Genomic DNA, 26,130 nt, shown 5'->3' with positions numbered 1-26,130 from the left:
GTGACGGTCAGTCTGCTCGAATGCCCTCTTATACCATGTAGGATTCCTATACCGATGAACAACTGTTCCTTGCCACCAGCTCCTAATGACCTCTTTGATCGGATCGGCTCATTAAGGGTCGGGTGCCCTCTTGAGGACGTCATTTCTCACGCGATCGGTTTTTGGGTTTGTTCCATTCTTCATCATGAGTCATGGTATAGAGCACCTACGATCGTTGTGCAAGTTCGAAGCAACAGGTGATCTTGACATCCTATCCAACATGTGAGACTGGACCAGCTGGCGTCTGAGTAACGAATGCTTTACACGAAAGACGGGCAGCACCTAGCGTGCCGCGGAATAAATTGTCTTTATATGTGTCACTATGTTTGACTGCTTTTATTTTTCTGTTTTGCGCTTGATGATTTTTGACAGGCATAACAATCACATTCTACAATTCATAACTGCATGTATCGTGTGACCGACTGCCAAGACAGGCTCCTTTGGCCTCTGTGTCGCTTGCAGATCACGTGGCTTCAGGTGTGGTGACGTATTGTCAGGCACGTTAGGTGACACCTGCTTCATATCCAAGATTACACAACCTAAAAGCACACACAAAACTTTGTTTTTCTGCGACAATAACGTCAAGAAGAAAAGAAACAGCTTTCTACAGCTGCCATGTGATATTTTTTGATGGATGTATATAGGCCTAAATGGGTGAAGACCCGTCAACCTAGTAAGATCTTCAGAGGAATGACGCATTATACCTCTGCGGGCACTTGCATACTGTACGATTTCTCTTCAAAGACAAAAGGGCATGATCCGCGTGGCTAGAGAAGCAGCCGCCACGGAAGTAATGAAGAACCTCAAGGAAAGTGATAAAACTGAGATGCCTTTGGGTTGGTGTGTGAGAGATGATGGCGCACCCCTGCGTCGCCTGATACAGTTCATCAGAGCGGTTGTGCCCTATCAGATCAGATGACTGGCTAGTTTTTCTGAAGTGATCGTCTGATGAATGTACATCAGTTCTTGACAAGAGAACTACTCCGACATGTATATAGGCAATGAGACAATCAATACACCAACAGCGGTGCTGACTCATGCATTTTGTGTTATCATTCCAAGGAAATGATACAACAAATTGATGAAAATTTATGTTATAACCATCAATTTTGTATTTCATTCATTTTTTAAACGAATGACTGCCTGAATTTCAACAGAGCGATCATTAAGTATGCCTGGAATTGGTACATGTACTAAGAATTAATGGGGTGTTTTTTTTTTTTTTTGAGGGCGCGAAATGGAAAATTTAATGTTTCATTTTATCATTCATCGGCTTTGATGAAGTGTTTGCGAAGTGATATGTTTAATAAACGAAGAATTGAAATTGGTCCAAATTCTCTGAAAAACACAGACACCTGAAGAAAATGAAATATGAAAAATTGAGTTCAATGAAAAAAAGTTCCGCGACCCCGCAAAAATTTATCCATGCAGACTTATGATGCTGCACTTTCAATATCCGAATAAGATTACTTGTAGTCATCGCTCAAAAAGAAAAAGAAAAAAAGAGCTAAATCGCTGTGATGACTAACACGAGAGGGTACATGTACGTAATGCAAATTGTGTAGGGCCTGCATTATACATAAAACCTACATATACGTATTTATTAGATTCTACATATGATTTAAAAAAAGAGCTTCAAAATGATAATTGTACAGGAGCCAATAATGAAAAACCTACCATACGTAATTTGTAAGTAAATGACACTTAACTTGCAGGTGCGTCAACAGTGCATAGCTGTAATTTCGCCGCTATGTGGACGCACCTTATTGAGATTGTAATTACGCATACGTAAACTATTCAAAGGCTACTTCCAGGGATTTCATTTTGAATGTAAACGAGCATATCCTTTGCGTGATTTGCTTAGGAACTTGTCGGAGAGAACCGCAACACGCAAGCCGCGCGCTCCCCCTTCACACCGAGCAGCATGACGGGCACTTGCGGCGAATATGACAGTCTTGCTGAATCGTCAACCCTAAACCCTCACCGTGGATTACACTTAAAATACCAGTAACCAAACTGATAATAGCGCATAAAAGAAGTTGCCCTTTGCCTGCCCTCTACTCGTTCACATCGTCTTCTAAACCAAGAATCCCTGAGTTGATCGATTGCACACACACCCATCACTGTACTTTGATGAACATTGTCTACATTGGACAAAGAGGTAACAAGAGAGAAAAATCTCCCATTGTCATTCCCGCCACATGTCGCTTGTCAATGTAAGTCGTTGCTACAACTGTTTGTTGTCTGCTCGTTTACACACACACTCAAACAACAAGAACAAGAACAAGAACAAGAACAAGAACAACAACAACAACGAACAGCGGTGTGCCTTCCAACACTAATGGTGTAATGATGTGAAATGAAGGTCAGTGGAATGATGGTCGTCATACTTCTAAATATCATTAACCCTAATTGTGCCAAGGGAAAAAAAAATGAGTCAGACGTACGCAAATTTCACACACATTACGGATAGGATATTCAGGCGAGGGTTAAAGGAGACCTCCGGATGATTTTCAGATGTTTACATTTTGAACAATCATAAATTAGTTATACTGAGGACAGAGTTTCAGAATTTGTGATAATTGGGATGAAGAATAAGAATATTTTCAAAATTTAGAGCAAATTGCAATGAACAAGGATGATGACAAGACAGAGTCACCATAAGAATGCATGAGTTGGGGCTCAAGGAAGCAGAACAAAGAAGAAGGCATGCATAGATTATACACGGGTGAACTCGCAAGCAAGCGGTATTGTAATGGAATTAGGCACTACATTTCTGAAATATGTGAGCCTCCTATGTCATTATCCTTGTTCAGTGTAATTTGTTTAAGGTTTTTCAAAGTATATTTTCTCTGCTCAAGAACCACAATAAATTCCGCAAATCTATGCATGGAGTTGTCGATTTATGTACTACATGATGTGAAATTATGAAAATCGTCTGGAATGTTCCTTTAAGCAAAGTCTTCGCTCAATAGCCTCCTCTGTGGGGGAAAGCCGCAACATCTGATATGAAGCACACTATGACCTTGGTCGTTAATGACCTCCCACTGATATAAGCTGGGAACTGGATCATATCGACAAAAAAAAAAAAAAAAAAAAATGGGTATGTCTACATTGGAACAAACATTCGTTTTCGTAATTTGTAATTCAATGTCATACATACATGCACGCGTACCATGGCATCACAATGTACACAGTTGGTATTGATACAATCAGAATCTTTCTTCGCTGAACGACAAAAAAACAACAACAAACAAATGTCTAGTAAACTCAAAGGTCTCGATAAGTCAACACGGCAGTCAAGTCGTCCATACGTATGCTCGATTCATCGACACAACTTGACAAATTGTGTCATCCTGCGCTTGTTCAAGCAGTATACATTATAACACTTCCTTATATATAAAGATGCGTTTCCCACGATACCTCTTATGTAGACCAGTAATCACTGCTAGGGTAATGATGATGATTATTATTGTGTCATCGTTAATAGTTATCATTGTAAATATGAACTCAATATTGAGGCTACCGTATAGATACAAACAGAGACTTAAAAAGTGTTGTGTGCTGATACTATCTTTATAATTGTAAATCCGGCACAGAGGTGTCGGCAGAAACCAGTAAAAGAAAATTCCGGACCAGTTTAAAGTTCGTCCAAAAAGAAAAAGTAAAATATAGCAAGCACAATAGTGCAAAACTTCATACTAATCAGATTGACGGTAAGGAAGATATAAAATTTCAAGGATTTGCTCATTCTTGCACACCAGTTCTCGAACAGTTGACATGAATATCCGTATGAATGAACAGATGATGTTATCACCTCACAGTTTCCCATAGATAGTGAAAACAAAAGGCGAAGTTCAGTTCTGCTTTAAAAGTGTAAAACATTATAATGTTGTTGCTTGCTGAATAAGTTCAAAATAGTGATCAGTCAGATATTTTAGGACTTGAGACTATAAAGGGGAATTTACGACGGGTAAAGGTTAGTCTGAAAAGGAAGAGTGACTTACACTTTATAAGTAGGCCCTACAATCTTTTTTTTTTAATCTATCGGATAAAACGTTAGGAAGGCGTGAAATTGTGAAGTCTTGCTTATTTCTACAAAACACTTCTTAACCAGTCAATATTAATATGTAAATGAATTTAGTTGAAGTCGTCACCTCACAACTTGCCATATAGTTCGTCAAGAAAATCTTGAAATTTCCAATTTTACTTTTTTGTTCATGCGCAATTATGCCCCCATAGACCTCTCAAACTCTAATATGTTTGACTGATCATTATTTTGAAGGTATTCAGCCAGGATTAACAGCATCTTTATACTTCTGTAGCTGAAAAGATGAATTTTCGGAAGTGTATTGTTGTACACGATCAATGGAAAATTGTGAGATAATGATATAATCAGCTCAGTCATTTGAATTACAACTGTTCGAAAACTGTTTAGCAAAATTTAGCGAAACTCAACAAATTCGTAACTTCCCTGATTTCCATCCGATTTTATCGAATATTCACCTATGTGCATATATATATATATATATATATATATATGCATAAGAAATGAAAGTAAAATAAGGTGGTCCTAATAAAAGTTGGGTCCCACCTTTAACTAGGACCTCTTTGTTTTGGGCTTTCTCAGCCATTTCAAAACCAATTTTCACCAGACAAACTTTGAATGTGTTGAATATCTCTCAGAATAGTTTTATGGTGTTTCGTGTATCATAAGAGGTTTTTCATTATCTCACACAAAACGTTGGAAACATGAAGCCCCCCACATAACCAAAACTATACTATTCCTTTAACATGCTCCCAATTGGTTGGTTTGTCGCCATGTGTTGCGCAAATGCTTCATACTGCTTCAGATTCCCGTGCCCGTTCGCACGGAATAATGAGGAAATTCCGAGTACTTGAACGAGTACTTCATCCCCTCAGCGTTGAGTGGATTTATCTAAATTTTGACACCGTCTCATACCTCGTATTTTGCGATCAAGTGATGTCCTTCTTGTGACGTTCTTGGGAATTTTCGATATGATTCCATCCCCGTCCTCTCCCTCTCCCTATCCCCCCCCCCTCTTCTCTCTCTTTTCTCAATAAAGAAAGTGTAGATATCGCCAAACAAGAAGTAAAACAAAAAACACCATAAATCTGTGTGATTGTGTGAGTGTGTATGTATGAGTATGTAATGTATGAGTGCCCGAAATGTATGAGTGCCCGTACCTGCGAGTGCTCGAGTGGCCTACATACTCCTCATGTCGTTCAATGTCGTTTGGAAATATTGTAAATTGATATCAATCGGGTTGCTCATATCAAGCAATTTTTTTTTTCATTCGCGTCTAACGTTCACGTTGTGCGGATTGGGTGAGTGGAATACATAAATATGTTAAACGTTCACTTCCCCAACACATAGGCCTATTCTTATGTATAAGGCGAGGCTTGTTATGCAGCGTGGATAGTTCAAACTGTTCTGTTATTGTGGCTGTGAAGTGGTATCCCAGTTACAGAATAACTGTTTGTGCGTGAAGTCGTTATTTTTTTTTTCACAGATATTTTCAAACCGAACTATTCACCTCACAGAAACGGTAATGAATTTCCTGCCAACATTTTACATCGTCCACCCGGTCCCCCACCTATGGTCCGCCAGTCTATAGAATAACGTAATGACAATAATGGTTTAATTTACCCAGGGAAGCCTTTTGCCATTGTTACAGTATGTCACCAGTATTGTCCAATATCCATGTTTGTGTGCATTCATAAGTCGAGAGAGAGACATCCGTGGGTAAAAGCGTGTCGTCCAAGGACGCGAGCACTTGACAGGATCCTTACTCGCGCCCTTCTTTTGGAAGTGAAGAGCCAACTTAGGAAATAATGTCCGAAGATAGATTTTTTCTTTTTGCAAAAACATTTGAAGAGTTTGACCGCAAAAAGTGAACTCCATTCATGTTTAAAGGGATAATGATCATAGTTTTGGTTGACACCAATGTTTGATATGGGGCTTTAGGTTTCCAACTTTTGTTTTTGTGAGTTAATGAGAAACCTCTTAGGAAATATGAAAGAGCACACAATTCATAGAGGAATTCAAAGTTTATAATATGATAAAGATTTGCTTTGGAACAGCTGAGATATCCAAAACAAAGTGATCCTAATAAAAGGTGGGATTCATCTTTTATTAGAATCACCTGGTTTTACTTTGTTTTTGGATATCTCAGATAATCTAAAAACCGATTTTCATCAAATAAACTGTGAATTCCTCTCAGAATTGTATCCTAATTATTTCATAAAGTGGTTTCTTATAGTATCTCGCAAAAGTTAAAGGCTTCAACTTCAACTTCAACCCGTATTATACCATCCCTTTAATAGGTAAAGACGTTTGTGAATAAAACTGCAGAAAAAAAAATAAAACGAAAATAATAAGAATATATGGGATTTTTTTTTAATCATAACTTCAAGAATACTCCATGTGAAAGGTTTCATTTTGCTCTGTCTGATGATGGACTTATTAAAAAAAATAAATAAAAACGTCTCTTAGCCCATTTTCCGATCAAACTCTTCATTTGTCAAATTTCAGCTCTCATTTCTGTCGCAAAAATGTCTCACGTGGGAATGTAATGTATTGTAATTTGTATGGCATAGAGGATCGAGGTGCGGTAAAATGCGTGCTGACGTCGCCTCATTTGTTATGACGGAATCGCATAAACTAGACAGTATTTCTTTCAAGGTCCCGTACTCGTTGATATTTGAAAACTGTGTGAATTCATTGTCAAACACAGTTATCCTTTCGTACCGGGCACATCACGAATAGGGCTATAAAATCCCCACCGAAAGGGCAAATTGGTTCCAGGACTTCACACTGTGGAGTCGTCGTTCACCCGTGAAGTTCAGCCGTGTAGTACTAATCTGACGCATAATGTGGCTCATGTACCGTGAATGATGCAGAATAATAATAAATAAATAAAAAAAAAACCGATTGAGTCCCAACTCGTTTTTGTAATGGTTTTCGTTTCAGAAGTCATATAACGTCGACACTATAAGTATGAGGTTAGACACGGGTATATGTACTCCACCGTGGGGACTATCGTACATGGCGCTGTGCAGCTCTTCAGGGGTTTCTACTACCATGACTACACCACGAGCGACTAATTTCATCTGATGCACTTGTATAATCACGAAGGAAACATTGTTTTATGATTCAAAGCCGGCATACCGCTTTCAGTTTTTTACCCCCCCCCCCCAAAAAAAAAAAGAAAAAAAAAAAAAAGGAGGCCAACCTTGGCATCGAGCAAGAAGAGAGAAAGACAGACTGTGAGACAGAAAGACAAACAAACAGAGACAGAAACAGAGAGACCAAAAAAAAAAAAAAAAAAAAAAAAAAAGGAAAAATGCCAGATTAAATTCGATGGAGGATTTTGTCAGGTAGGCCTAATGTTTATATAGCCGGGAAAGCTCATGTTGTCAAGGAGTTATGAAAGTCATTTGTTCTATAACTCTTTATTTCCGGTATCTCCTCCCTCGAGCGTTTTGTAACTGAAACAAAAGCACGAAAAATGTATCTGGCATGCAACCATGATACGTTGCAAAACAGCTGATTTCGTATGCGAAAGGAAATTAATCTACATGTACCAGGAATTCCGGGGTAAAAAAATCATCTAACGAGCAGATAGAAAGCACGACAAGTTAGTTTGAACAATATGGGAGGACATAAAAACCCGTCATAGTGACTAGAAAATAACTTCTCACATCACGTGGTTCTCATTACATTCAGCACATTCACAAAGCCACAAACACCCTATCATGTACTTTTTTTTTCTACATGGGACTCGGGAGCCTCGATTCAAACACGCAAGGGTCAAACAAGGGCCATGCTGCCCTGCTGCATGAAAAACAGTGAGTTTGTATTTGAAAGGTAGTAAATCTGCCCAGGGTATGTAGGGTAGCAACTTCTTAATGCTATCTAGACGCTTTTTTTTTTTTTTTTTGCGTGGAAGCTTTGCTTCACATCACTTCCGGTCCATCATCATACTAATTATCACTGTTCAGAAGTTTTATGAAGATAACAACTTGATTATCTGAAGTTATTTGATGGGAAATGCCGCATCACGTACGCATAAGCTGACAAGAAATAGATAAAGGGCAAAATCTTTCTCTAAAAGCAGACATGTATTAAGAAATAGGTCCTACATAACGTAATTTTGAAGCTTCATGTGTTTTCAGGACGCAGTACCATATTCGCCGAACCTAGTTCGGGACCTATTCGATCAAATAACATGAAATGAAGTTGTTTTTCCCTCATTTAGTGTCCTATACTGGTTTGGAAATGCGGAAAAAAAATATGATCAAATCATATTTTACACAATAATTCTCCAAATCAATCCCAATCTCCTCTCATTCAACCTTTGAAGCTACATTTCTAATGTTTCCCCTGAAGTCCGTTACTATGAACTACATACAAGATGTACCTGGACTTTTAATAATTCATCCCCCCCCCCCTTCTTCTGCTCTCCCAGGAAGTGTACAATGTAGACCTACTTTATTCGGTAAACAGAGAGAAAGTGTCTCCTTTTCTGCTATTTTTTCCCAACGTATCGCAACTCTTATAGATTACCGAGCTAAGTTATTTCACTGATTAATTTTTTCAATTCGTCTTTGATTTAATTTGGCTAATATATGTGTGTATAATCTCTTCTTTTTCTTGTTCTTCTGTGCGATATACTACATGGTTATAGTACAGGTGTTGGGCCCTGTCCATTTCACTCTAGATTGTCAGTAAGTGACGATGTTGGATTTTTCTTTTTCATCTCGACTTTAGGCACCGAGATCGGGAATAAGGGAGCATGGACCGTCATGGAAGGCTCCAACATAACCCTGGACTGCCAGGTCTTCACCTATGCGACGACGGACATAAGCAGCGTCTGCGGCCGGGTGGAGTTTACCCTGAACTCGGCAATCTTGGCCGCATCAGACGCCAGACACGTGCGAGGGGGTCCGTACCCGTGGAGCGGCTCCGTCAACTGCACCCTGACCATCCTGGAGCTGACAGTGGAGGAAGGCGGTGACTACGGCTGCTGCTGGCCGGATCTCTCCGATGGAGAGTGTGGACCTCACATCAAGAAAACTCTACTCGTGCTTCCGGTGACTACAACTCCTGAAACGCACACGACAGTCGCCGTGACAACATGGCGTGAGTACACTATACTTTCCTCCAGTCCTGTGATCGAAATGTCCATGACAAAGAAATACTACTGCTTAACGTTTGACCTTGATTTTTACATTATAGGCCTATATCCTTCATAGTTTTGTCATTAGTGAAGCTGAAAGTGTTAAGGGCGTTTATTTTTAGGAGTAATAGGATACAGTCGATATTATCATCAGTGTTTGATAGTAAAACATCTAGTTCCGTTTGATATGAAACATACACGCAGATCCACTGCACAAAGTACATTAAAACTAGCTGTAGGTGACACGTCGATACGCCACATACCCGCATGAGTTTACCATTGATTTTATTCCCCCGAAAGCTATGTGAGAAACAAACAAAAATGGGAAAAGTCATCAGTGAGATCCTGTTTGAATAGGAAGTGCGATAAACGTGATCATTGCTTTACCCGTCAAGGTTGGAATTTTGCATCAAGACTGAATAACATTGTCGAAACAAGCTGCTGTATAACTCGCTTATGCAATATTAATCAACCGTATACACTTCCACACACACACACACACACACACACACACACACACACACACACACACACACACACACACACACACACACACACACACACACACACACACACAAATGAGTTGTCACCTGAAGAAATGAAAACGGATTACCGCTATGAACCATGTTTGCTTAAGCCATTTAGAGTGCGCGCCGGGTCAACTCCTGAACATTTTTTTGCTCCTATTAGAAGAACGCTTTGTGATGAGATGGGTGCGGCCAGAAGAAGGTTACCTTCTGTTGTTCTGGAGTGGGTAAAAGAATTTCCCCGCCCCCTTCATCTTCGAGTTAATCTCATTTGTTTTTATTACCTATTGCCCCTGTTTTCCTCTTCCGTCTTATAGCTTTTTTTAAGATATACTGTTCTGGTGTCACTCTTGTTTTCTTCTTTCCTCCTTCTGAACTACATTTATCAACGTCATCATTCTTCAAATTCACGAAATTCTTCCGTCGAGATGTTTTCATTGCAACTGATTGACAAATTGCCCTACATCGACGTAAATAAGCACTGAATGGATCAGAGTTTTTTAGTAGTGGCCATATGAAAAATCATGGGCGTACATACTCGAGCAGGATTCGAACCTATACGACCTCCTAATCTCCGGACAGGCGTCATCTCCACTAGACCACCGAGCTTCCGCCCGACAGCAAGTGTTGATTGCTGGTTGTTGGTTGAAATCAGTGCTTATTTACGTCGATGTAGGGCAATTTGTCAGTCAGTTGCAATGAAAACATCTCGACGGAATTAAGAATTTCATGAATTTGAATAATTACGCAGTACCTGCTGTGTGCTATAAAGATTAGAACCAACACTGGTTGCCATGCAGTTGCCTATACTACGCCTTCGTTTTCGGACTAATACAAGTGAGATGGCGATCTCTTCAAACTTTTCAGAACCTCGGGTAAAGGAGTATCCATAAAGTAAACTTTAAACGAGGCGCCGCGGTGAGTTGCAACAAGTCGCTTCCTCACCGCAATTATAAAAGTCATGGGCAAATAAACCGTTTCACTTGATGTCAGTCACGTCGCCATACCAAAAATTTTATGAGGACCATTTCACCCGTTTTGAGGCTTGTCATTTCCAGAACTGGAATAACCTTCAGTAAATAGACCGAGTTTAATTGCATGTATCTGGCAGTGAAACGAGGTCCCATTTCTTGCAAAATGATAAAAGAAAAAATGTGCAATGTATGCTTTGCATTTTTTGCATTTTGTTTCAAGTTTATTTTGATGAAAACAAAAAGAACTGCCAACACAATGCTGTTTAGTCATGTGGACATAATCATACCACCTTTCATGATTGACTCGGTAAGTTTTGTTAATGCTGGCTCTTTAGAATTCAAAGTGTGCGATTCCGTAGTTTGTCGTAGCTTATCATTTCTTCAGGGCATTTTCGAGTAAGACAACGTGTGGACTCCATAGATACCTGCTATAATGCACTGCAACCTTCCAAATATCGATATATATATGTTCTCATATCCCCTCTACCACTGCAGTGCCCACTACGACTTCCAAGTCGACAACAACGATGACTCCAACGACGAAAGCAGAAACGACAACAGAAGCAGAGCAAGAGAAGACGTCGAGAAGGCACACTACCAACAATCCTTTCGGCAAAGTTTCGCCACGTGAGTATAAACAGACATGCACGACTAGAGGTCCTCCCTCATCCGTGCCCGTTGCCATGGGGACGACGTTTGGTCCCGCCATCACCACCTTCTCTTTCATGTCCCCATGACCGTGGTACCCAATGGTTTAATGTTCACCGTGCACCGAAATATTTGCATCTGTGAGATAGAAGCGCATGAGACTCAATTGCCAGGGCAATAACTATCTCTTACAAGGAATGATTATAATAATGCATCGTTTTAGTAGAGATTGTAAAAATAACATGGTGCCGATGCAACCAATCCACTGGAAGGCACTCTTATGACTACACTATTAAGGCCCTACCTTCGCAATCAGTTACATGGCAAACCTGCATTCATTGATGCATTTTTGTGATGTACCGATGGGATAAACGTAATGTCTTGATAGTACACCATTTGTTGTGTTTCTACTTGGGGAGAACATTCGCGTTTTAATGTCCAACAATTAAAAATAAAATGACCACAAAACATGATGTATAGCGCACGCAATATGCAGACTATAATAAGTTCTGTCTGCACAACGTTTGAAACTGAGTGACGGATGGAAGGAGCACGTAATAAACTTGGGTATAGATTTATCTGACTTCAGAGCACTGTAACTTATGGCGGCCATAACGGGGGGGGGGGGGGGTTAAGAAGATCAACAACACTTTCAATGGGTTATGCAATGAGCCAAGTGCATTGCTATGTCAGTGCATAAATATCTTTTGTTGGGTATACTTGAAGCCCCACAGTTTTAGAAATTACCATACAAAAACAGTACCCAAACCGAATTGGTCTATTCAGGGCGCACACAGTCAAATTGGCCTGTTTGTCTGGTTTTTTTTTTTTTTTTGCTTTTTTTCATTTTTCATCTGAGAAGATGGCTGGATAGCCCATCAACTACGCTAAGTTGGTCTTCCATGGGGTCCAGTTGGATGTGAGGCGGGACCACTAAACACCCGTGCGTGCTGTGGGCTGAGTAATGATGTTAAAAGCAAGCGTCCACGGAGAACTTTGCTAATCCATAATAGATGATTATCTGCTGTCGAATATAAATTATACTAATATGTATCTCGCCTGAATTGTTATGCTTCTGGTTCCCAGTCACGTGCCGATGACTTTTGTAGATGACTCTCGTCTGTGACTTTGACAACCTTGATAGTGGTGACCACGACTCTCTGTCCTCGTTTTTATTCGTTACCACTGATCAATGAAGGACTGGTCAGCCACACAAAATTCACAAATATCACACAAAGTGCAAGTTCAAATTAATTGCATACCTATAGCTTCCTGTGATTTTTTCTATCTTTGTCTTTGTTGTTGTTGTTTTTGTTGTTGTTGTTGTTATTGTTTTTGTTTTTAAAGCGCTTCCCCTCCTTGTGAAAAATTTACCTCAACAACTGGTCCGTGAGAGCTCGGGGTCGCTGTGACTTGATGACCCCAGTGGGGTCCCTGAAACCCATGCCAGAAGTTCAGTTCATGCTGCTTCACTTTCCATGTGAGCACTTCTGGCTAGAAGTATAGTCCTTTCCCGGTGGCAAAGTAGACTTGTTCGTGAACGTCCTTAAACGTGCAAAATGATTTGTTTGTTCGTTTGTTTGTCTTACGGCAAACCTGAGTCACGTTTCTCCTTCAAGGGATGATATAGCTTTGGTTGATATTATACCTTGCTTCAGGTTTCGAACGTAGTGTTGTTTTTTTTTGTGTGTGTGTGTGACATAATGAGCAACCTCTTATGATGATATGAAAGAGCATCTAATTCCAAGAGGAATTCAACGTTTATTTGATGAAAATTGGTTTTGAAATGGCTAAGATATTAAAAAACAAAGCGATAATAATAAAAGGTAGGACCCACCTTTCATTAGGATCGCTTTGTTTTACTTTGTTTCTGGATATCTCAGCCATTTCAGAAGTGATTTCATCGAATAAACTTTGGATTTCGTTAGTCTAAGTGGTTTTTTAGTATCCCGCAAAAAGTTAAAAGCTCAATCTTGGCCAGTGGCGGTGTTTAAATCTTTTCCAGTAAAGTTTTGCTCGATTCTGCACTCTCGCATGTCAAAACGCTGTGAGTTTCTAAAGTACGTTACCGAGATGCATGGAGCTATAAGCCTAATGCCCTTGTAACCAGCTGTCCGCTGGCCTACTCTTTAGATGTCAGCGTATCGAGAGTTGCGTAGGTTAGGCCTGTTTGATTTTTAATAGGCCGCTGAATTTGTGATACAGCTTTGTCATGTCGGGATGACGCTTGTTCGTATGCAGCTATCGGCATGGCATGACACTCCTTTTACAATACACAGCAACTCTTAGCACATTGCAAGAACGCTTTACAAAAACGTGATTAGGGACGAGTTTTCTCTTCAGTACGAAGCTGTTCAGTGGCACGAGATAATACAGTCGCGTAATTACGTCTCTCAAAGGGGGTCCTGTGGAGAAGTAGGCTGCGCATCCCCAAGACTTCGAGTGACAGCGCCATATGCACGGCCAGGGCGGTGGAGTTGGGGTGTGAGACGCCATCATGATAGTTCATTATCCGGCTCTGAAAAGCGATTGAGGGTCTCAGGGATAAACTAGTTTCATCGTATGCCATGGCCTCATGCTATGGTGTCCCTTTTTCATATTTTATGAAAATAGTGGGGGCGCTCTGGCATAGTGGATAAGACTCTCGACTCCCGATCGAGGACCCGAGTTCGAATCCCGCCCAGTGCTTACATTTACATTATGTACGTCCTTGGACAAGACGTTTTTACCCATCTTGTCACTCTCAACCCAGGTGTATAAATGGGTACCTGGCAACGCTGGGGTAATAATGATGGCAGAGCCCTCTGTTTAAAACAGCAGTGGCAACCCTGAAGAGGCTACCCTGGGTAAATGAGACAGTATAATAATAATGATAATAATAACAATAGTAATAATAATAATGATAATAATAATAATAATAATAATAATAATAATAATAATAATAATAATAATAATAATAATGATAATAGTAAAAATAATAATAATAATAATAATAATAATGCTGATAATAATAATAATAATAATGATAATAGTAAAATAATAATAATAATAATAATAGTAAGTATTATTATTATTATTACTATTACTATTATTATTGTTATTATCATTATTATTATTATCATTACTATTATTATCATTATTATTATCATTATTATCATTATCATCATTATTATATGGCATCGTTCTATTCTTTGATGTCGACACAAGTGAGTCTTCATTCGACAGAACTCAAAGTGTAGTAGGTCCATAAAGGTTGTGTGAAAAGGGGTGGGAGTAGTTTCAACTGATGTTGAAAGCATGGAGGATGTAAACATATCTACCTTACATAATGTTATAAAAACAGAGAATGAAATAGCATTCTCTAAATTGTGGAAATCAGAAAATGAGCCGGGGCGAAAAAGGTGGATACGAAAATTTACCGTAAAGCAGAGAAGTGCATGAAAATGTAATAAACGCTTGGTATAGGAGGGTGGGATACCATATAAACCGCATGCAGAAATCGAAGGATGCGCTGCCATTGACTAAATGCGGAAAACAGAACATGTTAATGATGGGACAATTTCGACTGATGCTAAAAACAGGGCAGACGGGGTAGATCTGACCAAATATGGATACCAGGGGATGAGAAACCAGTAAGCTATAAATGTAGAAAACAGAGCATGAAATTAAATGGCATTGAGCAGAAGTGGGATCCAATGGAAAAGAGTTGTTTCGGTGCAGAAAGCGATCCGTGGAATGATTACAGCGTGGATAAAACATTCTTCACAGGGGGGTGGGGGGAGCTCATCGTTCGCTACCTTCACATATTCACAAATTTAATCTCCTCCCTTTGTTCTTTCTGGTTGAGCATTGTACTTTTCTATTTGCATCATTGAGACGTATAGACTTGTTTTTTTCTGACCCACTGCTGTTGGCAATTCTGAAATTGATATTGAAAAAAAAAGATACAACTTTGAATAATCACAAAATTACGATTTCCATACATATCAATCTTGTTTATTTTTGTGAATATTCTATTTCAGATTTTCTTTTCGTGTAACAATTGTCACTTATAATCGACATCGGCGGCTCGGAGTAGGTGATTATAAGACTGTCCCAATTTTCAAAGGACATTGCCATAAAATCAGTGTCGCATCAGACAGATTTATTGTTGTTGTTGTTGTTGTTGTTTTTAAAGCATCGATATAGACATAATAGGCTGTGAGGAGAATAGTCTTTGTCGGCGCCATTAAATGTCAGATTCGTCTTGTTTGACTGGCGCAAACTTGTCGATTCTTCCATGGACGTCGGGTCATGGTGTAATGTGATTGTTACTTTGCGACGATGACAGGAGTCCGATGAAACCAGAGTGATTGAAAGCGGATTAATGACGTTTTTAGTTGATGTTTTTCTTTTTCAAATCATCGACTGCAAGTGCTGTCGGTACTCGCACATGCAGTTACACATTTGTCTCTTAGTTATTTACGTCCATCTCTTTCTTCCCTAAGGCTCTCGCTAAACGGGGGCAATATCTCCTCTGAGACCACTGCACGTCTGTCAGGGCTAACTTGTCATCTTTTAGAGGGGCCAAATTTCTTAGCAAAGACGAATTTGTTGAGGCTATATGGGTTTGTTTGTTTATTCATTTTTGTGCTTGTTCGTTTGATTGTTTGTTTTCCGTCTGTTTTGATCGTAAAAGCGTGAAGTCACAAAAGTCGTAGCTCCATTGTTTATCTGGAAATCAACGCAAGTCGCAAATTTACACTGTATGGGCAGGGAGGTGGAAGAATCTTTCCACCTCCCTGGTATGGGTGTCGTCTGATTTTAACGCATGTACTCTTGGTCGCAGTGTAGGTGTGGTTTTTTTTTATCTCACCTGAGCCAAAGGCTCAAGTGAGCTATTGCGATCGTTCTTCGTCTGGCGTCCGTCGTCCGTCGTCCGTCCTGCGTCGTCCGTCGTGCGTCGTGCGTAAACTTTTTACATTTTCATCTTCTTCTTGAGAACCCTATGACCGATTTTCACCAAACTTGACAGGTAGCATCCTTAGGGGAAAAGGATCTGAATTTGTTCAAGTGGGCATCATACCCCACCTGGGGGCCCCCAGAGGGGCCCAAACCCCCCAAAATTAAGGAATCTTAAAAAACCTTCTTCTCTAGAACCAGATGTGATAGAGCTAAGTTAATACTATGAGTTGGTACACTGATGACTGTACATTCAAGTTTGTTCATGGCGGAATCAGGGGTGCCCACCCCCCCCCCCCCCTTGGGACCCAGGGGAGGGGTCGATTGGGCCCAATTTGTACATTTTCATCTTTTTCTTCAAAATGTCAGTATGAATTTTCATCAAACATTGCAGGTAGCATCCCTAGGGGAAAAGAATCTCATTCCCATCAAATGGGCACCATGCCTCACCTGGGGAGGCCCAGGGGGGCCTAAATTTGGACCTAAATTGTAAATTTTCATCTTTCTCTTCAAAACCCCATCACAAATTTTTACCAAACTTGGCAGGTAGCATCCTTAGGGGGATAGAATCTCAATTCCATCAAATGAGCACTATGCCCCCCCGTAAGCCAGAAGTGATTGAGCTGAGTTAGTACGATGAGTCAGTATATTGATGACTGTTGTTTCAAGTTTGTTCATGGGAGAATCAGGGGTGCCCCCTGCCCTCATTTTGTGGGATGGATCCAAATGGTGATGTAAATTGTGCATGTTCATACTCATTGAAACCCCCTCGATGAAAATTCGCCAAACTTTACAGGTAGCATGCCAGGGTTAAGATCTCAATTTGTTCAACAGGGTACCATGCTTGGCAGGTGTTTTTACCAGTGTGATGGAATATGCAAATGGAGACCATGCCTCCAGAACTCAAAGCTACCCCCACCACAAGTTTCCAATGTTCTCATGTAAGAGTCTGCAAGAATGCATGGAAAGTGAACTTCCAAGAGACCCCCGGGTCTCTTGTTATTTCGTGTAGTCGATCCCCTGTAACCTTTAAGCATGTTAAAGTCAAATATTTACCTTTCACACACGAAAAGCGGTAGATTTTTTTTTGTAATGATAGGCCGTCATTCAGGAACAAATAAAAGAGCGCATTTTTGTTAAGTCGTTGGGCTTTCGAGACATCGCTGTGTCTATCGTAGATAGCATTGAAGATGACTTTGATTGTGTCAGTTTTTTTTTTTTTTTTGTTCATTTGACTCAAACTTTGGTCACAAGCCATTGGAAACAACATCACTTGATGCATTGAATATCTGGCCAACATTTGGCCAAAAACCTAAAAGTTTTGTTTTGCAATGAGAATTTATTTCTCGCATGGCTTGATTTCATACACAACTGGAGGTCGTTATGTCAAATCCTTACTCGATTCGATCAAAATGAGAACAAATGCGTGTTTGCCAATCTCGGTTTGCAGATAGAAATAAGGAGACAAGTATAATGCACTAATTCATATACACGACGACGGAGTTTAGATTGATGTCAGTCACACTCCAAGGGGAAAATAAGGCAGTCAGCACAACCGATTCAGAGGTTAGTCTATACTCCTGTGTTGTGTTTTTTTAATATCTAAATCACTCTTTCATTCAGAAGGGATTAGCATTCAGGTGGAACCCGAACTCCCTGACTGCCTTTCAAATCCTTTGAGCACGTGTATATAAAAGATACACTTGGTGCCATTTGGCAAAAAATGTTAAAAGTTTGACGTATGATATATGATATCATTTTTCTTTTACGTTTTATTCGCCTGTCATACAGGCGGCCTCAATAAATTCTTCAACTTCAGCAAACCGCGTGGTGCCATTCAACATGGCTATTTGTGATTAAACAAAAAGAAAGAAGGAAAAGATACAAGAAATATCCGTGGTTTAACTGCAGGAAGTCGCCCCTAGGGGGAGGAGAAAATGGTGGATTAAATGGACGGAGAGGAAATAGCTCAATCGATCCAGGACCCTCGCGTTATGCGATGAACAAAAAAAAAAAAAAGGCTCAAAGCCAATGGCACGTCTTCAACGCCCTTGACTTCAATGGTTCCGTGAGAACGCAGTGGAATGGACCATACAGGATAAAGGAGAGGAAATCGGATGGGGTAATGCCATTATTATCCGGCCAGTCGAGCAGGTTGTAATACTCAGTACATGGGTTTCACGTCGAATTAGCTCTTTATAAAAAAATGGCTTCACGGCTTGAATACCGGATGTCCGATCTCATGTTGACCCTATGTGAAGACTGCCAGGAAGAGAGAGAGAGAGAGAGAGAGAGAGAGTGTGTGTGTGTGATAGAGGAGGAGGAGAGAGAGAGAAAGGGATGAGGATCGCACAGACAAGCATTGTGGAAAAAACACGAACCATACACAATCTAAAGTACTTCATCATACCACATGTAACATTATGATTTTCTGCTGGGATGTTCCTATCTTTGAGGGACAAAAACGGGACTTGGTGCAAATTTGGAGATATCTGAAAAATGATAAACCCAATATTTTCACACTTTTGAATAACAGTGAATGGCCTAAACGAGACGTAAGGGACATCTTGAAGTAACCGTCTTCGTCACATGGCGTTGGATTAATACTTGTAGGTACCTACTTTGTTCGTTGATAAAATTAACACACACAAAAAAAAACTTCCTTGAAATTACAATTATGCCGCACTTAAAATGAGTTCTAACATCACGATCCCAACTAAAAGTCAAGGGTACCGTGCAAAGCCGAGAAAACTGTGTTCGACACACATGATATTACTGAGCAGAGACAGGCAGACTCGACCATTGACCTTGATAAATCATTGTTTTACGCAAGAACATTTGGCTGACATTAAGGACTTAAAATATCGTCGCCGAACTTTGCTTAACATGCTTAAAGGAAACCAAAACCCCAAAGAGCAATGTGGATTGAATGAAAGCAGCAATATTGTTAGAACACATCAGTGAAAGTTTGAGGAAAATCATTTGCATCTATTGTCCGTTTTCTTCAAACTTTCACTGATGTGTTCTACTAATGTTGCTGCTTTCACTCAATCCACATTGCTCTTTGGGTTTTGGTTTCCTTTATTTACCATTTGCAAATGAAATAAAAACCTTGCTTATGTGCCTTTAAAATACTTGAAAAATGTGAGTTAGGGATAGAAACAACCAATGTAAAGATTTGAATCAGGAAAGTCCCTGTCAAGTATTGTTGAATATAAAAGATGTGAACAATAGTTATAATAAAAATGCTCTTAGACTGAACCGTCTACAGTTATGGTTCATTGAGAAAAATAGTGATATCTCCTTATATCTTAGGCCTTATTGCGAAATTGTTATATTTTAGGATATTTTGTGATACAACTCACCTACACATATGCATCAAAAGTGATATCTCCAAAAAAAAAATTAAATCACTGCTCCCAATGGTAAACAGTACCTTTAATCTGTCACTGGACTGTTCTTTGACGTGACGTGACGTGATTCACTGCCTTCATTGTTAGTAGCGGACCATCTTCGAGCGGCCGCTTTAACATGCCTGGCTTCACAAACATGGGAGGCAATGCTTTCTGGTTTCACGCTCTTTTGGCAGACTAGGCTATTGACTGTGATGTCTGGAGCTCAAGAATGATTCCTGGTCCAATTTACCCCCTAGGCCTATGATTCACAAGTGCACGCAATAGGTGTTCCCAGTAATGATAGTTCATGGAAAGGCCAGCACAAAGGGACAATTCATTTCGTTCATTATAACTGGCAGAGGCAACGCTCCGGACTAGCGCACTAAGTCAATTAACGGAGGGGTTGGTTATTTACCATGTTTTATACCACATCCCTTTGAGCATGGAATGCGCAGTGTGGCAGCAAACCCATGTTAACTTTTTTTCCAGGCAAAGATAAATGAGTTAAATGTAGCCCGCAATCGTTTTCCTTTCTTTAGATCCTCATCCTTTGACATAACCTGTGCTCCATTATATTGCTTAGTCTTGACATGCCGAAAAAGATAAAGTATATACTTGACTTGCAGAGCGTCCTTTGGTAAAGAATCGCTCTATCAGAGGGTAAAAAACAAACCTCCTTTCTCGCTAACTGGTTTTAGAGCTCAGTAGAATGCTTTTTTTAAACATTAGCCTCTGTCTCTGCCATGTCATCGATGATATAGCTACGATGATTGATTAAATAATATGCCTCCCTATATACGGGTAAACCTGATGGGACATGAATACAAAGGAAGGCAACAAACGTTTTCGTCAGTCAAAATATGGACCTTCATACCCTGTCATTACCAGCTCTTAAATCCTGACAGTAATCGCTGTAGGGGTACAGGGAACTCAAGAGGTCGTCATGCCGGTTTCACGGAGGAGCCCTAAAGGCCAAAAACACTGAAACTGTCGAGCATCATATTTTCTTCTTCCAGGATTGTAGATAAACGCCAGTGACTGAAGAGCAATCATTGATTCAAATTAATCCACATCCGTGCAGTTTATTTTCATATACACATTAGATCGGTTGAAAACCCACTTTTTTGATAATTGCTAATTATGTTTTGTGAATGTAGAAATGTATGGATGATTTTGTTTCCATGTGTGCGCGCATGGAGACTATCCTATGGTATCACGCGTTTTACGATCTTATTATTATCATTATTCGCATGATTTTCAGAAGAGAATCAGGCGAAAGAGCAAAGTTCGTGGATACATTGTTTGTGCTGGTGGCTGCCCCTGAATAGGAAGTGACAATGGAGTTAATGACATACCCTAGAGGCAGGCTTCATGAAGGTCAAAGTTATGTTAGCACTCAAATGAATGTCAGTCAAGCCCCCGGGACTCTTCAATTGAGATGGAGGGGGGGGGGGGGGGAGGGGATATATGCCAGTCCTTTTCTCTTCAAACAATCGTCTATGGATGAAATTCTGCGGAGTCGGTAATCGAGAACAACTCGTATATGGGCTATATCACAAAACACATGATTGTGATGATAAAGGTGTGTTGGGCACGCATTGGCATTCGACTTCATCTCAAGGCCTTCACTATTGTCCTCCCAAGACAACATTCAGAATCGGGACAAGAAAAGCATGCCAAATCTTAGCTCAGATCTCATACTGTTGTTGCACACGTTGCACACCTCCTTTGTTTGAAAACCGATCAGCGCCCCCTTTTTAGGCAGCTTCCAGACGCTGAAGGCCACAAAGAGTGTTAGATCAGGTAGATAACGATATCGCAAAAATGAGCTGGATGTTCCAGTTAAAAATCTCTCACTCACTCACTTGAATCTGCAGCTTTAGCTTTTATTCCCGCAATGACCAACGTCCAGCTCACAGTTGACCCTTCGATCGGCCCGCGAGCTTGACACTATAGGCATAGAAGGCCCACGAGTCTGACACTATGCAAACAAGGCCCACTAGTCCGACACCGGGCCGAAAAGATTCTGAGTCCGACACTGGGCAAACGCGGCCCACGAGTTCGACACTCATTACATCATGAGGCTTAATGCTCCAAGTGTCGGTCCCGTGGGCTTTTTTTGCATAGCATCAAACTCATGGGCCTTGTTTGACTGGTGTCGGACTTACGGGTCTTTTTTTTTTACCTCGTGTCGGACTCGTGGGCCTTGCTTCCCTATCATTAGCCGTATTTGCCTACTGTCGAACTCATTGGCCTCATTTGCCTAGTGTCGAGCTCATGGGCTGTATGACTCGTGGGTATTGGGCTCGTAGGATGACTCCCTTTGATATCCCTCGCACAATTAAAGAACATCTCTCTGTGGAATATAAAGGGAACGGTATAGTTTTGGTTGAGATGGGGGAATTCAGATTTTAACATTTTGCGAGATAACAAAAAGAAACTTCTTATGAAATATGAAGGAGCATACAATTCTAAGAGGAATTCATAGATTATTTGAAGAAAATCGGTTTTGATATGGCTGAGATATCCAAAGATAAACTGACAAAGTATAAGATTGAATGGCATAATTACCGTAGGGATGGCTACTTCCATTGTCCCCTGCATGTGTTGGTGTCGAACGGCTTGTGATCTGGTCTCATTACATGCATTATCAGGCCATTTGCTGTTCTTTAGCCACCTTACAACCATCTTTAGACGATCGTATAGATATCACCACCATGCAGGGACCGCCCTTCTAGTCATTCTTAGCAATCAAATTAAGAATTTGTCAGGCAGCCGGGGTAGTAGGGACGAGTAAAAGAGTTCTCGTCCAAGACTCCTCCGTGTACGTGTAACAATTGAAGTGCTTACCCCCAAAAATACTGCAATGATCTTTCGCGGAACAATAAACAATAAACCTCCATGAAACCCGATGTCTCGGTGATGAATGCAAATCCCTTTTGCCTACTGCAGCACAGGAAAACTTTCTTGAATTGTTCTTCTTAAGTTTGGTCTTATCTACAAGACCATAAAGCCAACCTGAATAATTTTGTAATATATTTTGTAATACTGACCGGCATAGGGGACAATACTGTCTGAGCGTTTTTCTGAACCCTCCCCCCCCCCCCCACACACACACACACTTTAACAGACCAGTTAATGTTATAGAAACATTTCTACTGTAGTCATTGTATCATAATAATAGTCGATGGGAAAAACCCCTTCAATAGAATGTAAGATATGTGGCGACTATAATGAGAACGATACGCAGTTGCCACAAGAGTTCTGCATTGGTGAATGCATCGCGTTTTATCCCTCGTCACATAAATGAAGTTGATGGTACGCGAGATTTATATCTTTGTCGCTGTTGTTTTCTCTCTTTCTTTGTATTTAGTTTTTATGTTTTTGTTCTCTCGACCCACGCGCTTCTTCGTTAGTGTGCTCGTGGCGTCTTTTTGACCCACCTTTTTTCTTTTTGCCTTTTTTTTTTCTGTGCTGCTACGCTGTCTTTGCATGCAAATGGGAAGAACGTCTTAATGGGGCATTCGACACGATTTTCATAATTTCACATCATGTAGTACATAAATCGACAGCTCCATGTATAGATTTGTGGAATTTATTGTCGTCCTTGAGCAGAGAAACCAATACTCTAAAAGATCTAAACAAATTAAATTACACTGAACAGTGTTGATGACATAGACGAATCACATATTTCAGAAATGTAGCAGTGTAATTCTAATACCGCCTTTCTAAGTTCGCCTGTGTAGAGTCTGTATGCATGCCTTCTTCTTTTGTTCTGCTTCCTTGAGCCCCAAGTCATGCATTCTTATGGTGAGGCTGCATGTCATCATCCTTGTTCATTGCAATTTGTTATAAATTTTGAAAACACTATTATTCCTTATCCTAATCACTAATTTATTGTTGTTCAAATGTAAAAATCTGAAAATCATCCGGAGGTCTCCTTTAATACGCTTTCGTACGGTGAGCCGATGCATTGTCGACTGAAGTTGTTTGGGGCGATTTGTGCACTGTTGAAAAGAGGGAGGAATCGCGACGCAGCTGTGAGCATAGTGAGCCCTGCTTGAGTTTGTAAAATAAATGGTGATGCACAATGTTATGTATTGCATTACACCACCGATTGATGCACTTCAGTGGTTTCGAATAGCGTTTGACCTCTGCTGTTTTAACAACTCCTTCTTTGCTGAGTGGAGAAGCAAGAAAATCGCATTAAACTTATTTTACAATCCACATGAGAAACTTTCCCAGGCAACTTTGGTGGGATGCATATAGGAAAAATTCTCGACAGATTACGTTATGGGCAAAAGGGAGGAACTTCCATTCAAGAACCTTATATAATCCTAGAGTTGTACACCTTCCAATTCTTGTTTTATCAACAAAAAGCTTCACACGTTCCTCGAGCTCCTCAGTTACTTTTTTTCCTCCTCATGTTACCCCTGGTGGAAAGAACACAGTGTCCCACAGTGTGATAAACACAGTGTGAACACAGTGTGAAATCTCTCCACACTGTAAAATTCGAGCGTTTTAACATTGTGAACACAATGTGAGTCATCATTTCACAGTGTGACACAAAGCAGTACTATGTGAACACTGTGAAAACCGTACCACAGTGTGAAATCATCTTCACACTGTTACATTCGAGCGGTTTCATGTAGACGACTACGTGAACACACTGTAAACACACTGTGATGCACTGTTCTCTTTCCAGTAGGGTAATGGTGGCGGTCTCCTGCACCTGCTTTGAAATTGCTCGTCAAGACTTTGAAATCAGATCCATTCGGTTTAAATCTAGTCTAAAGGACTGAAACAAGCGCAACATACACTTACACTGCACATGCGAATGTCAGCGCGCGTTCGCTATCCGATGTCTGTTGACGTACACGATATTTTTGCCATCGTAGTCGCATTGTCCGTGAAGTGTAGATGTCTGCTCAATCAGAAACTAAGATTACGAGAAAAGATTAAGTGATGTTATTGGGAAGATTTTTTTTTTTAAATCTTAGTAACATTTATGACGATACACATCCTACAAAAACATTCTTGTTGACGCAAATTCACCTACAACTTTATGATAAACGTTTTTGAACGTTTTACTATTGTTGTTATATTTGTGTCGATACTATTGTCATAACTGTCGATACAGCCCATGAATCGCCCACAAGGTCTGCTGGTCACCTGTCCAAAGTAGCCTCCTCAGCATAATCGCATGTTCAAAGGCTAGTGGCCCCAGAGTTCATGGGTATCAGAAGCGAATGCCACTTTGTTCAATTCAATGTCACATATCCCAAACCTCAAGCCATGTGTGGACCTCAGTTAACATAACACTTGCTGCAAACATGTGTGAACGATTCAATCTTTGTCAGGCTGGTACGAAATGATAATAATAATGAATTATATATAGGCGCTATTAAAATCCATCGTTTTTCAATGGATTTAGCACCTTTTAGTTGAAAGCTCGTCATAAATATATGCCAAAGTCTCCAGTTTCTTTTGATATTTTTCTTTTGCTTCTCTTCATGATCTGATTTGAACGATTACGCTATATTTTCGAATTTCATGTCATTTCATTCATTTCAATTCCGATAACACAAAGCATTTATGTATGTAGATAAACACAAACTTTGTACAATATTGTTACAAAGGAATGGCAATGTACTCGAACTGAAGTACAGTGTACATACAATAAATACTGACTTTTCTGATTATTGGAGCTTTTCTGAACCGTTATATAGTCTTTCTATTCATGATCGTCTTGAGCTCGTACACCACCTGGGACCATGCAAGCTCTTTCTTCAAGCTGCTTAATAATTGCTGAGAAAGTGTATAATAAAAACAATACACCCGATTAATGAAACGCACGACTGGAGATGTTTACGTCAAAAGCAGGATTGCGGTCTATTTTTTCATTATTTCGTTGATTGGCATTGCTGTTTTTTCCCCATCTGTTTACGCTGTGTGACAATGAATATGGAACGCAACTATTTTCAAAGTTCGTTTTCGTGAAAGCAATAACCTTGGTGAGAGGGTAAGGGTATATAAACCTCCTATTACCTAGCACACCAAACATACATTGTCGTCATGCGTGCATGTGAATTTTGACATTGCAAATCAACATTTTCTAAAGGGAAGAGTAGAGAAGACTATACTTGCCAAATTCATTTTTGAAGGTACGCGTAATTTTTTCAACGCTGTATGAAAAAATAATTTAGGGCATTAGCAGGTCGAAAGGATGCATGTATGAGTGCATTTTAACTGAAGTAAGACGAACTTTATTCTTCCTTGTGATTTATACATTGTTGCTTTGTAAGGTAGTCCATATAGACGGCCTGAATTTACTGCTGGCTTTTATAGTATCTATTTCCGGTCACATGGGTGTTAGGACCACCACATCAGCTTCTTTGTTGAC

General features: G+C 40.1%; 1 protein-coding gene across 1 annotated transcript in view; it reads left to right on the top strand.

The window, feature by feature from the left end:
• LOC139739570 (uncharacterized) overlaps positions 1 to 26,130 on the top strand; it is an 81,008-nt gene that overhangs the window by 29,214 nt on the left and 25,664 nt on the right. The window contains exons 2-3 of the mRNA XM_071650172.1: positions 8,834 to 9,205; positions 11,239 to 11,370. Coding sequence (XP_071506273.1) covers positions 8,834 to 9,205; positions 11,239 to 11,370 — 504 coding nt within the window. The remainder of the gene's footprint in view (positions 1 to 8,833; positions 9,206 to 11,238; positions 11,371 to 26,130) is intronic.

Source organism: Diadema antillarum, unplaced genomic scaffold, assembly GCF_040938485.1.
Source record: "Diadema antillarum isolate AM-2024a unplaced genomic scaffold, OU_Dant_1.0 seq00000807_RagTag, whole genome shotgun sequence".
Taxonomy (NCBI): domain Eukaryota; kingdom Metazoa; phylum Echinodermata; class Echinoidea; order Diadematoida; family Diadematidae; genus Diadema; species Diadema antillarum.
This window is presented reverse-complemented; position numbering and strand designations above follow the sequence as displayed.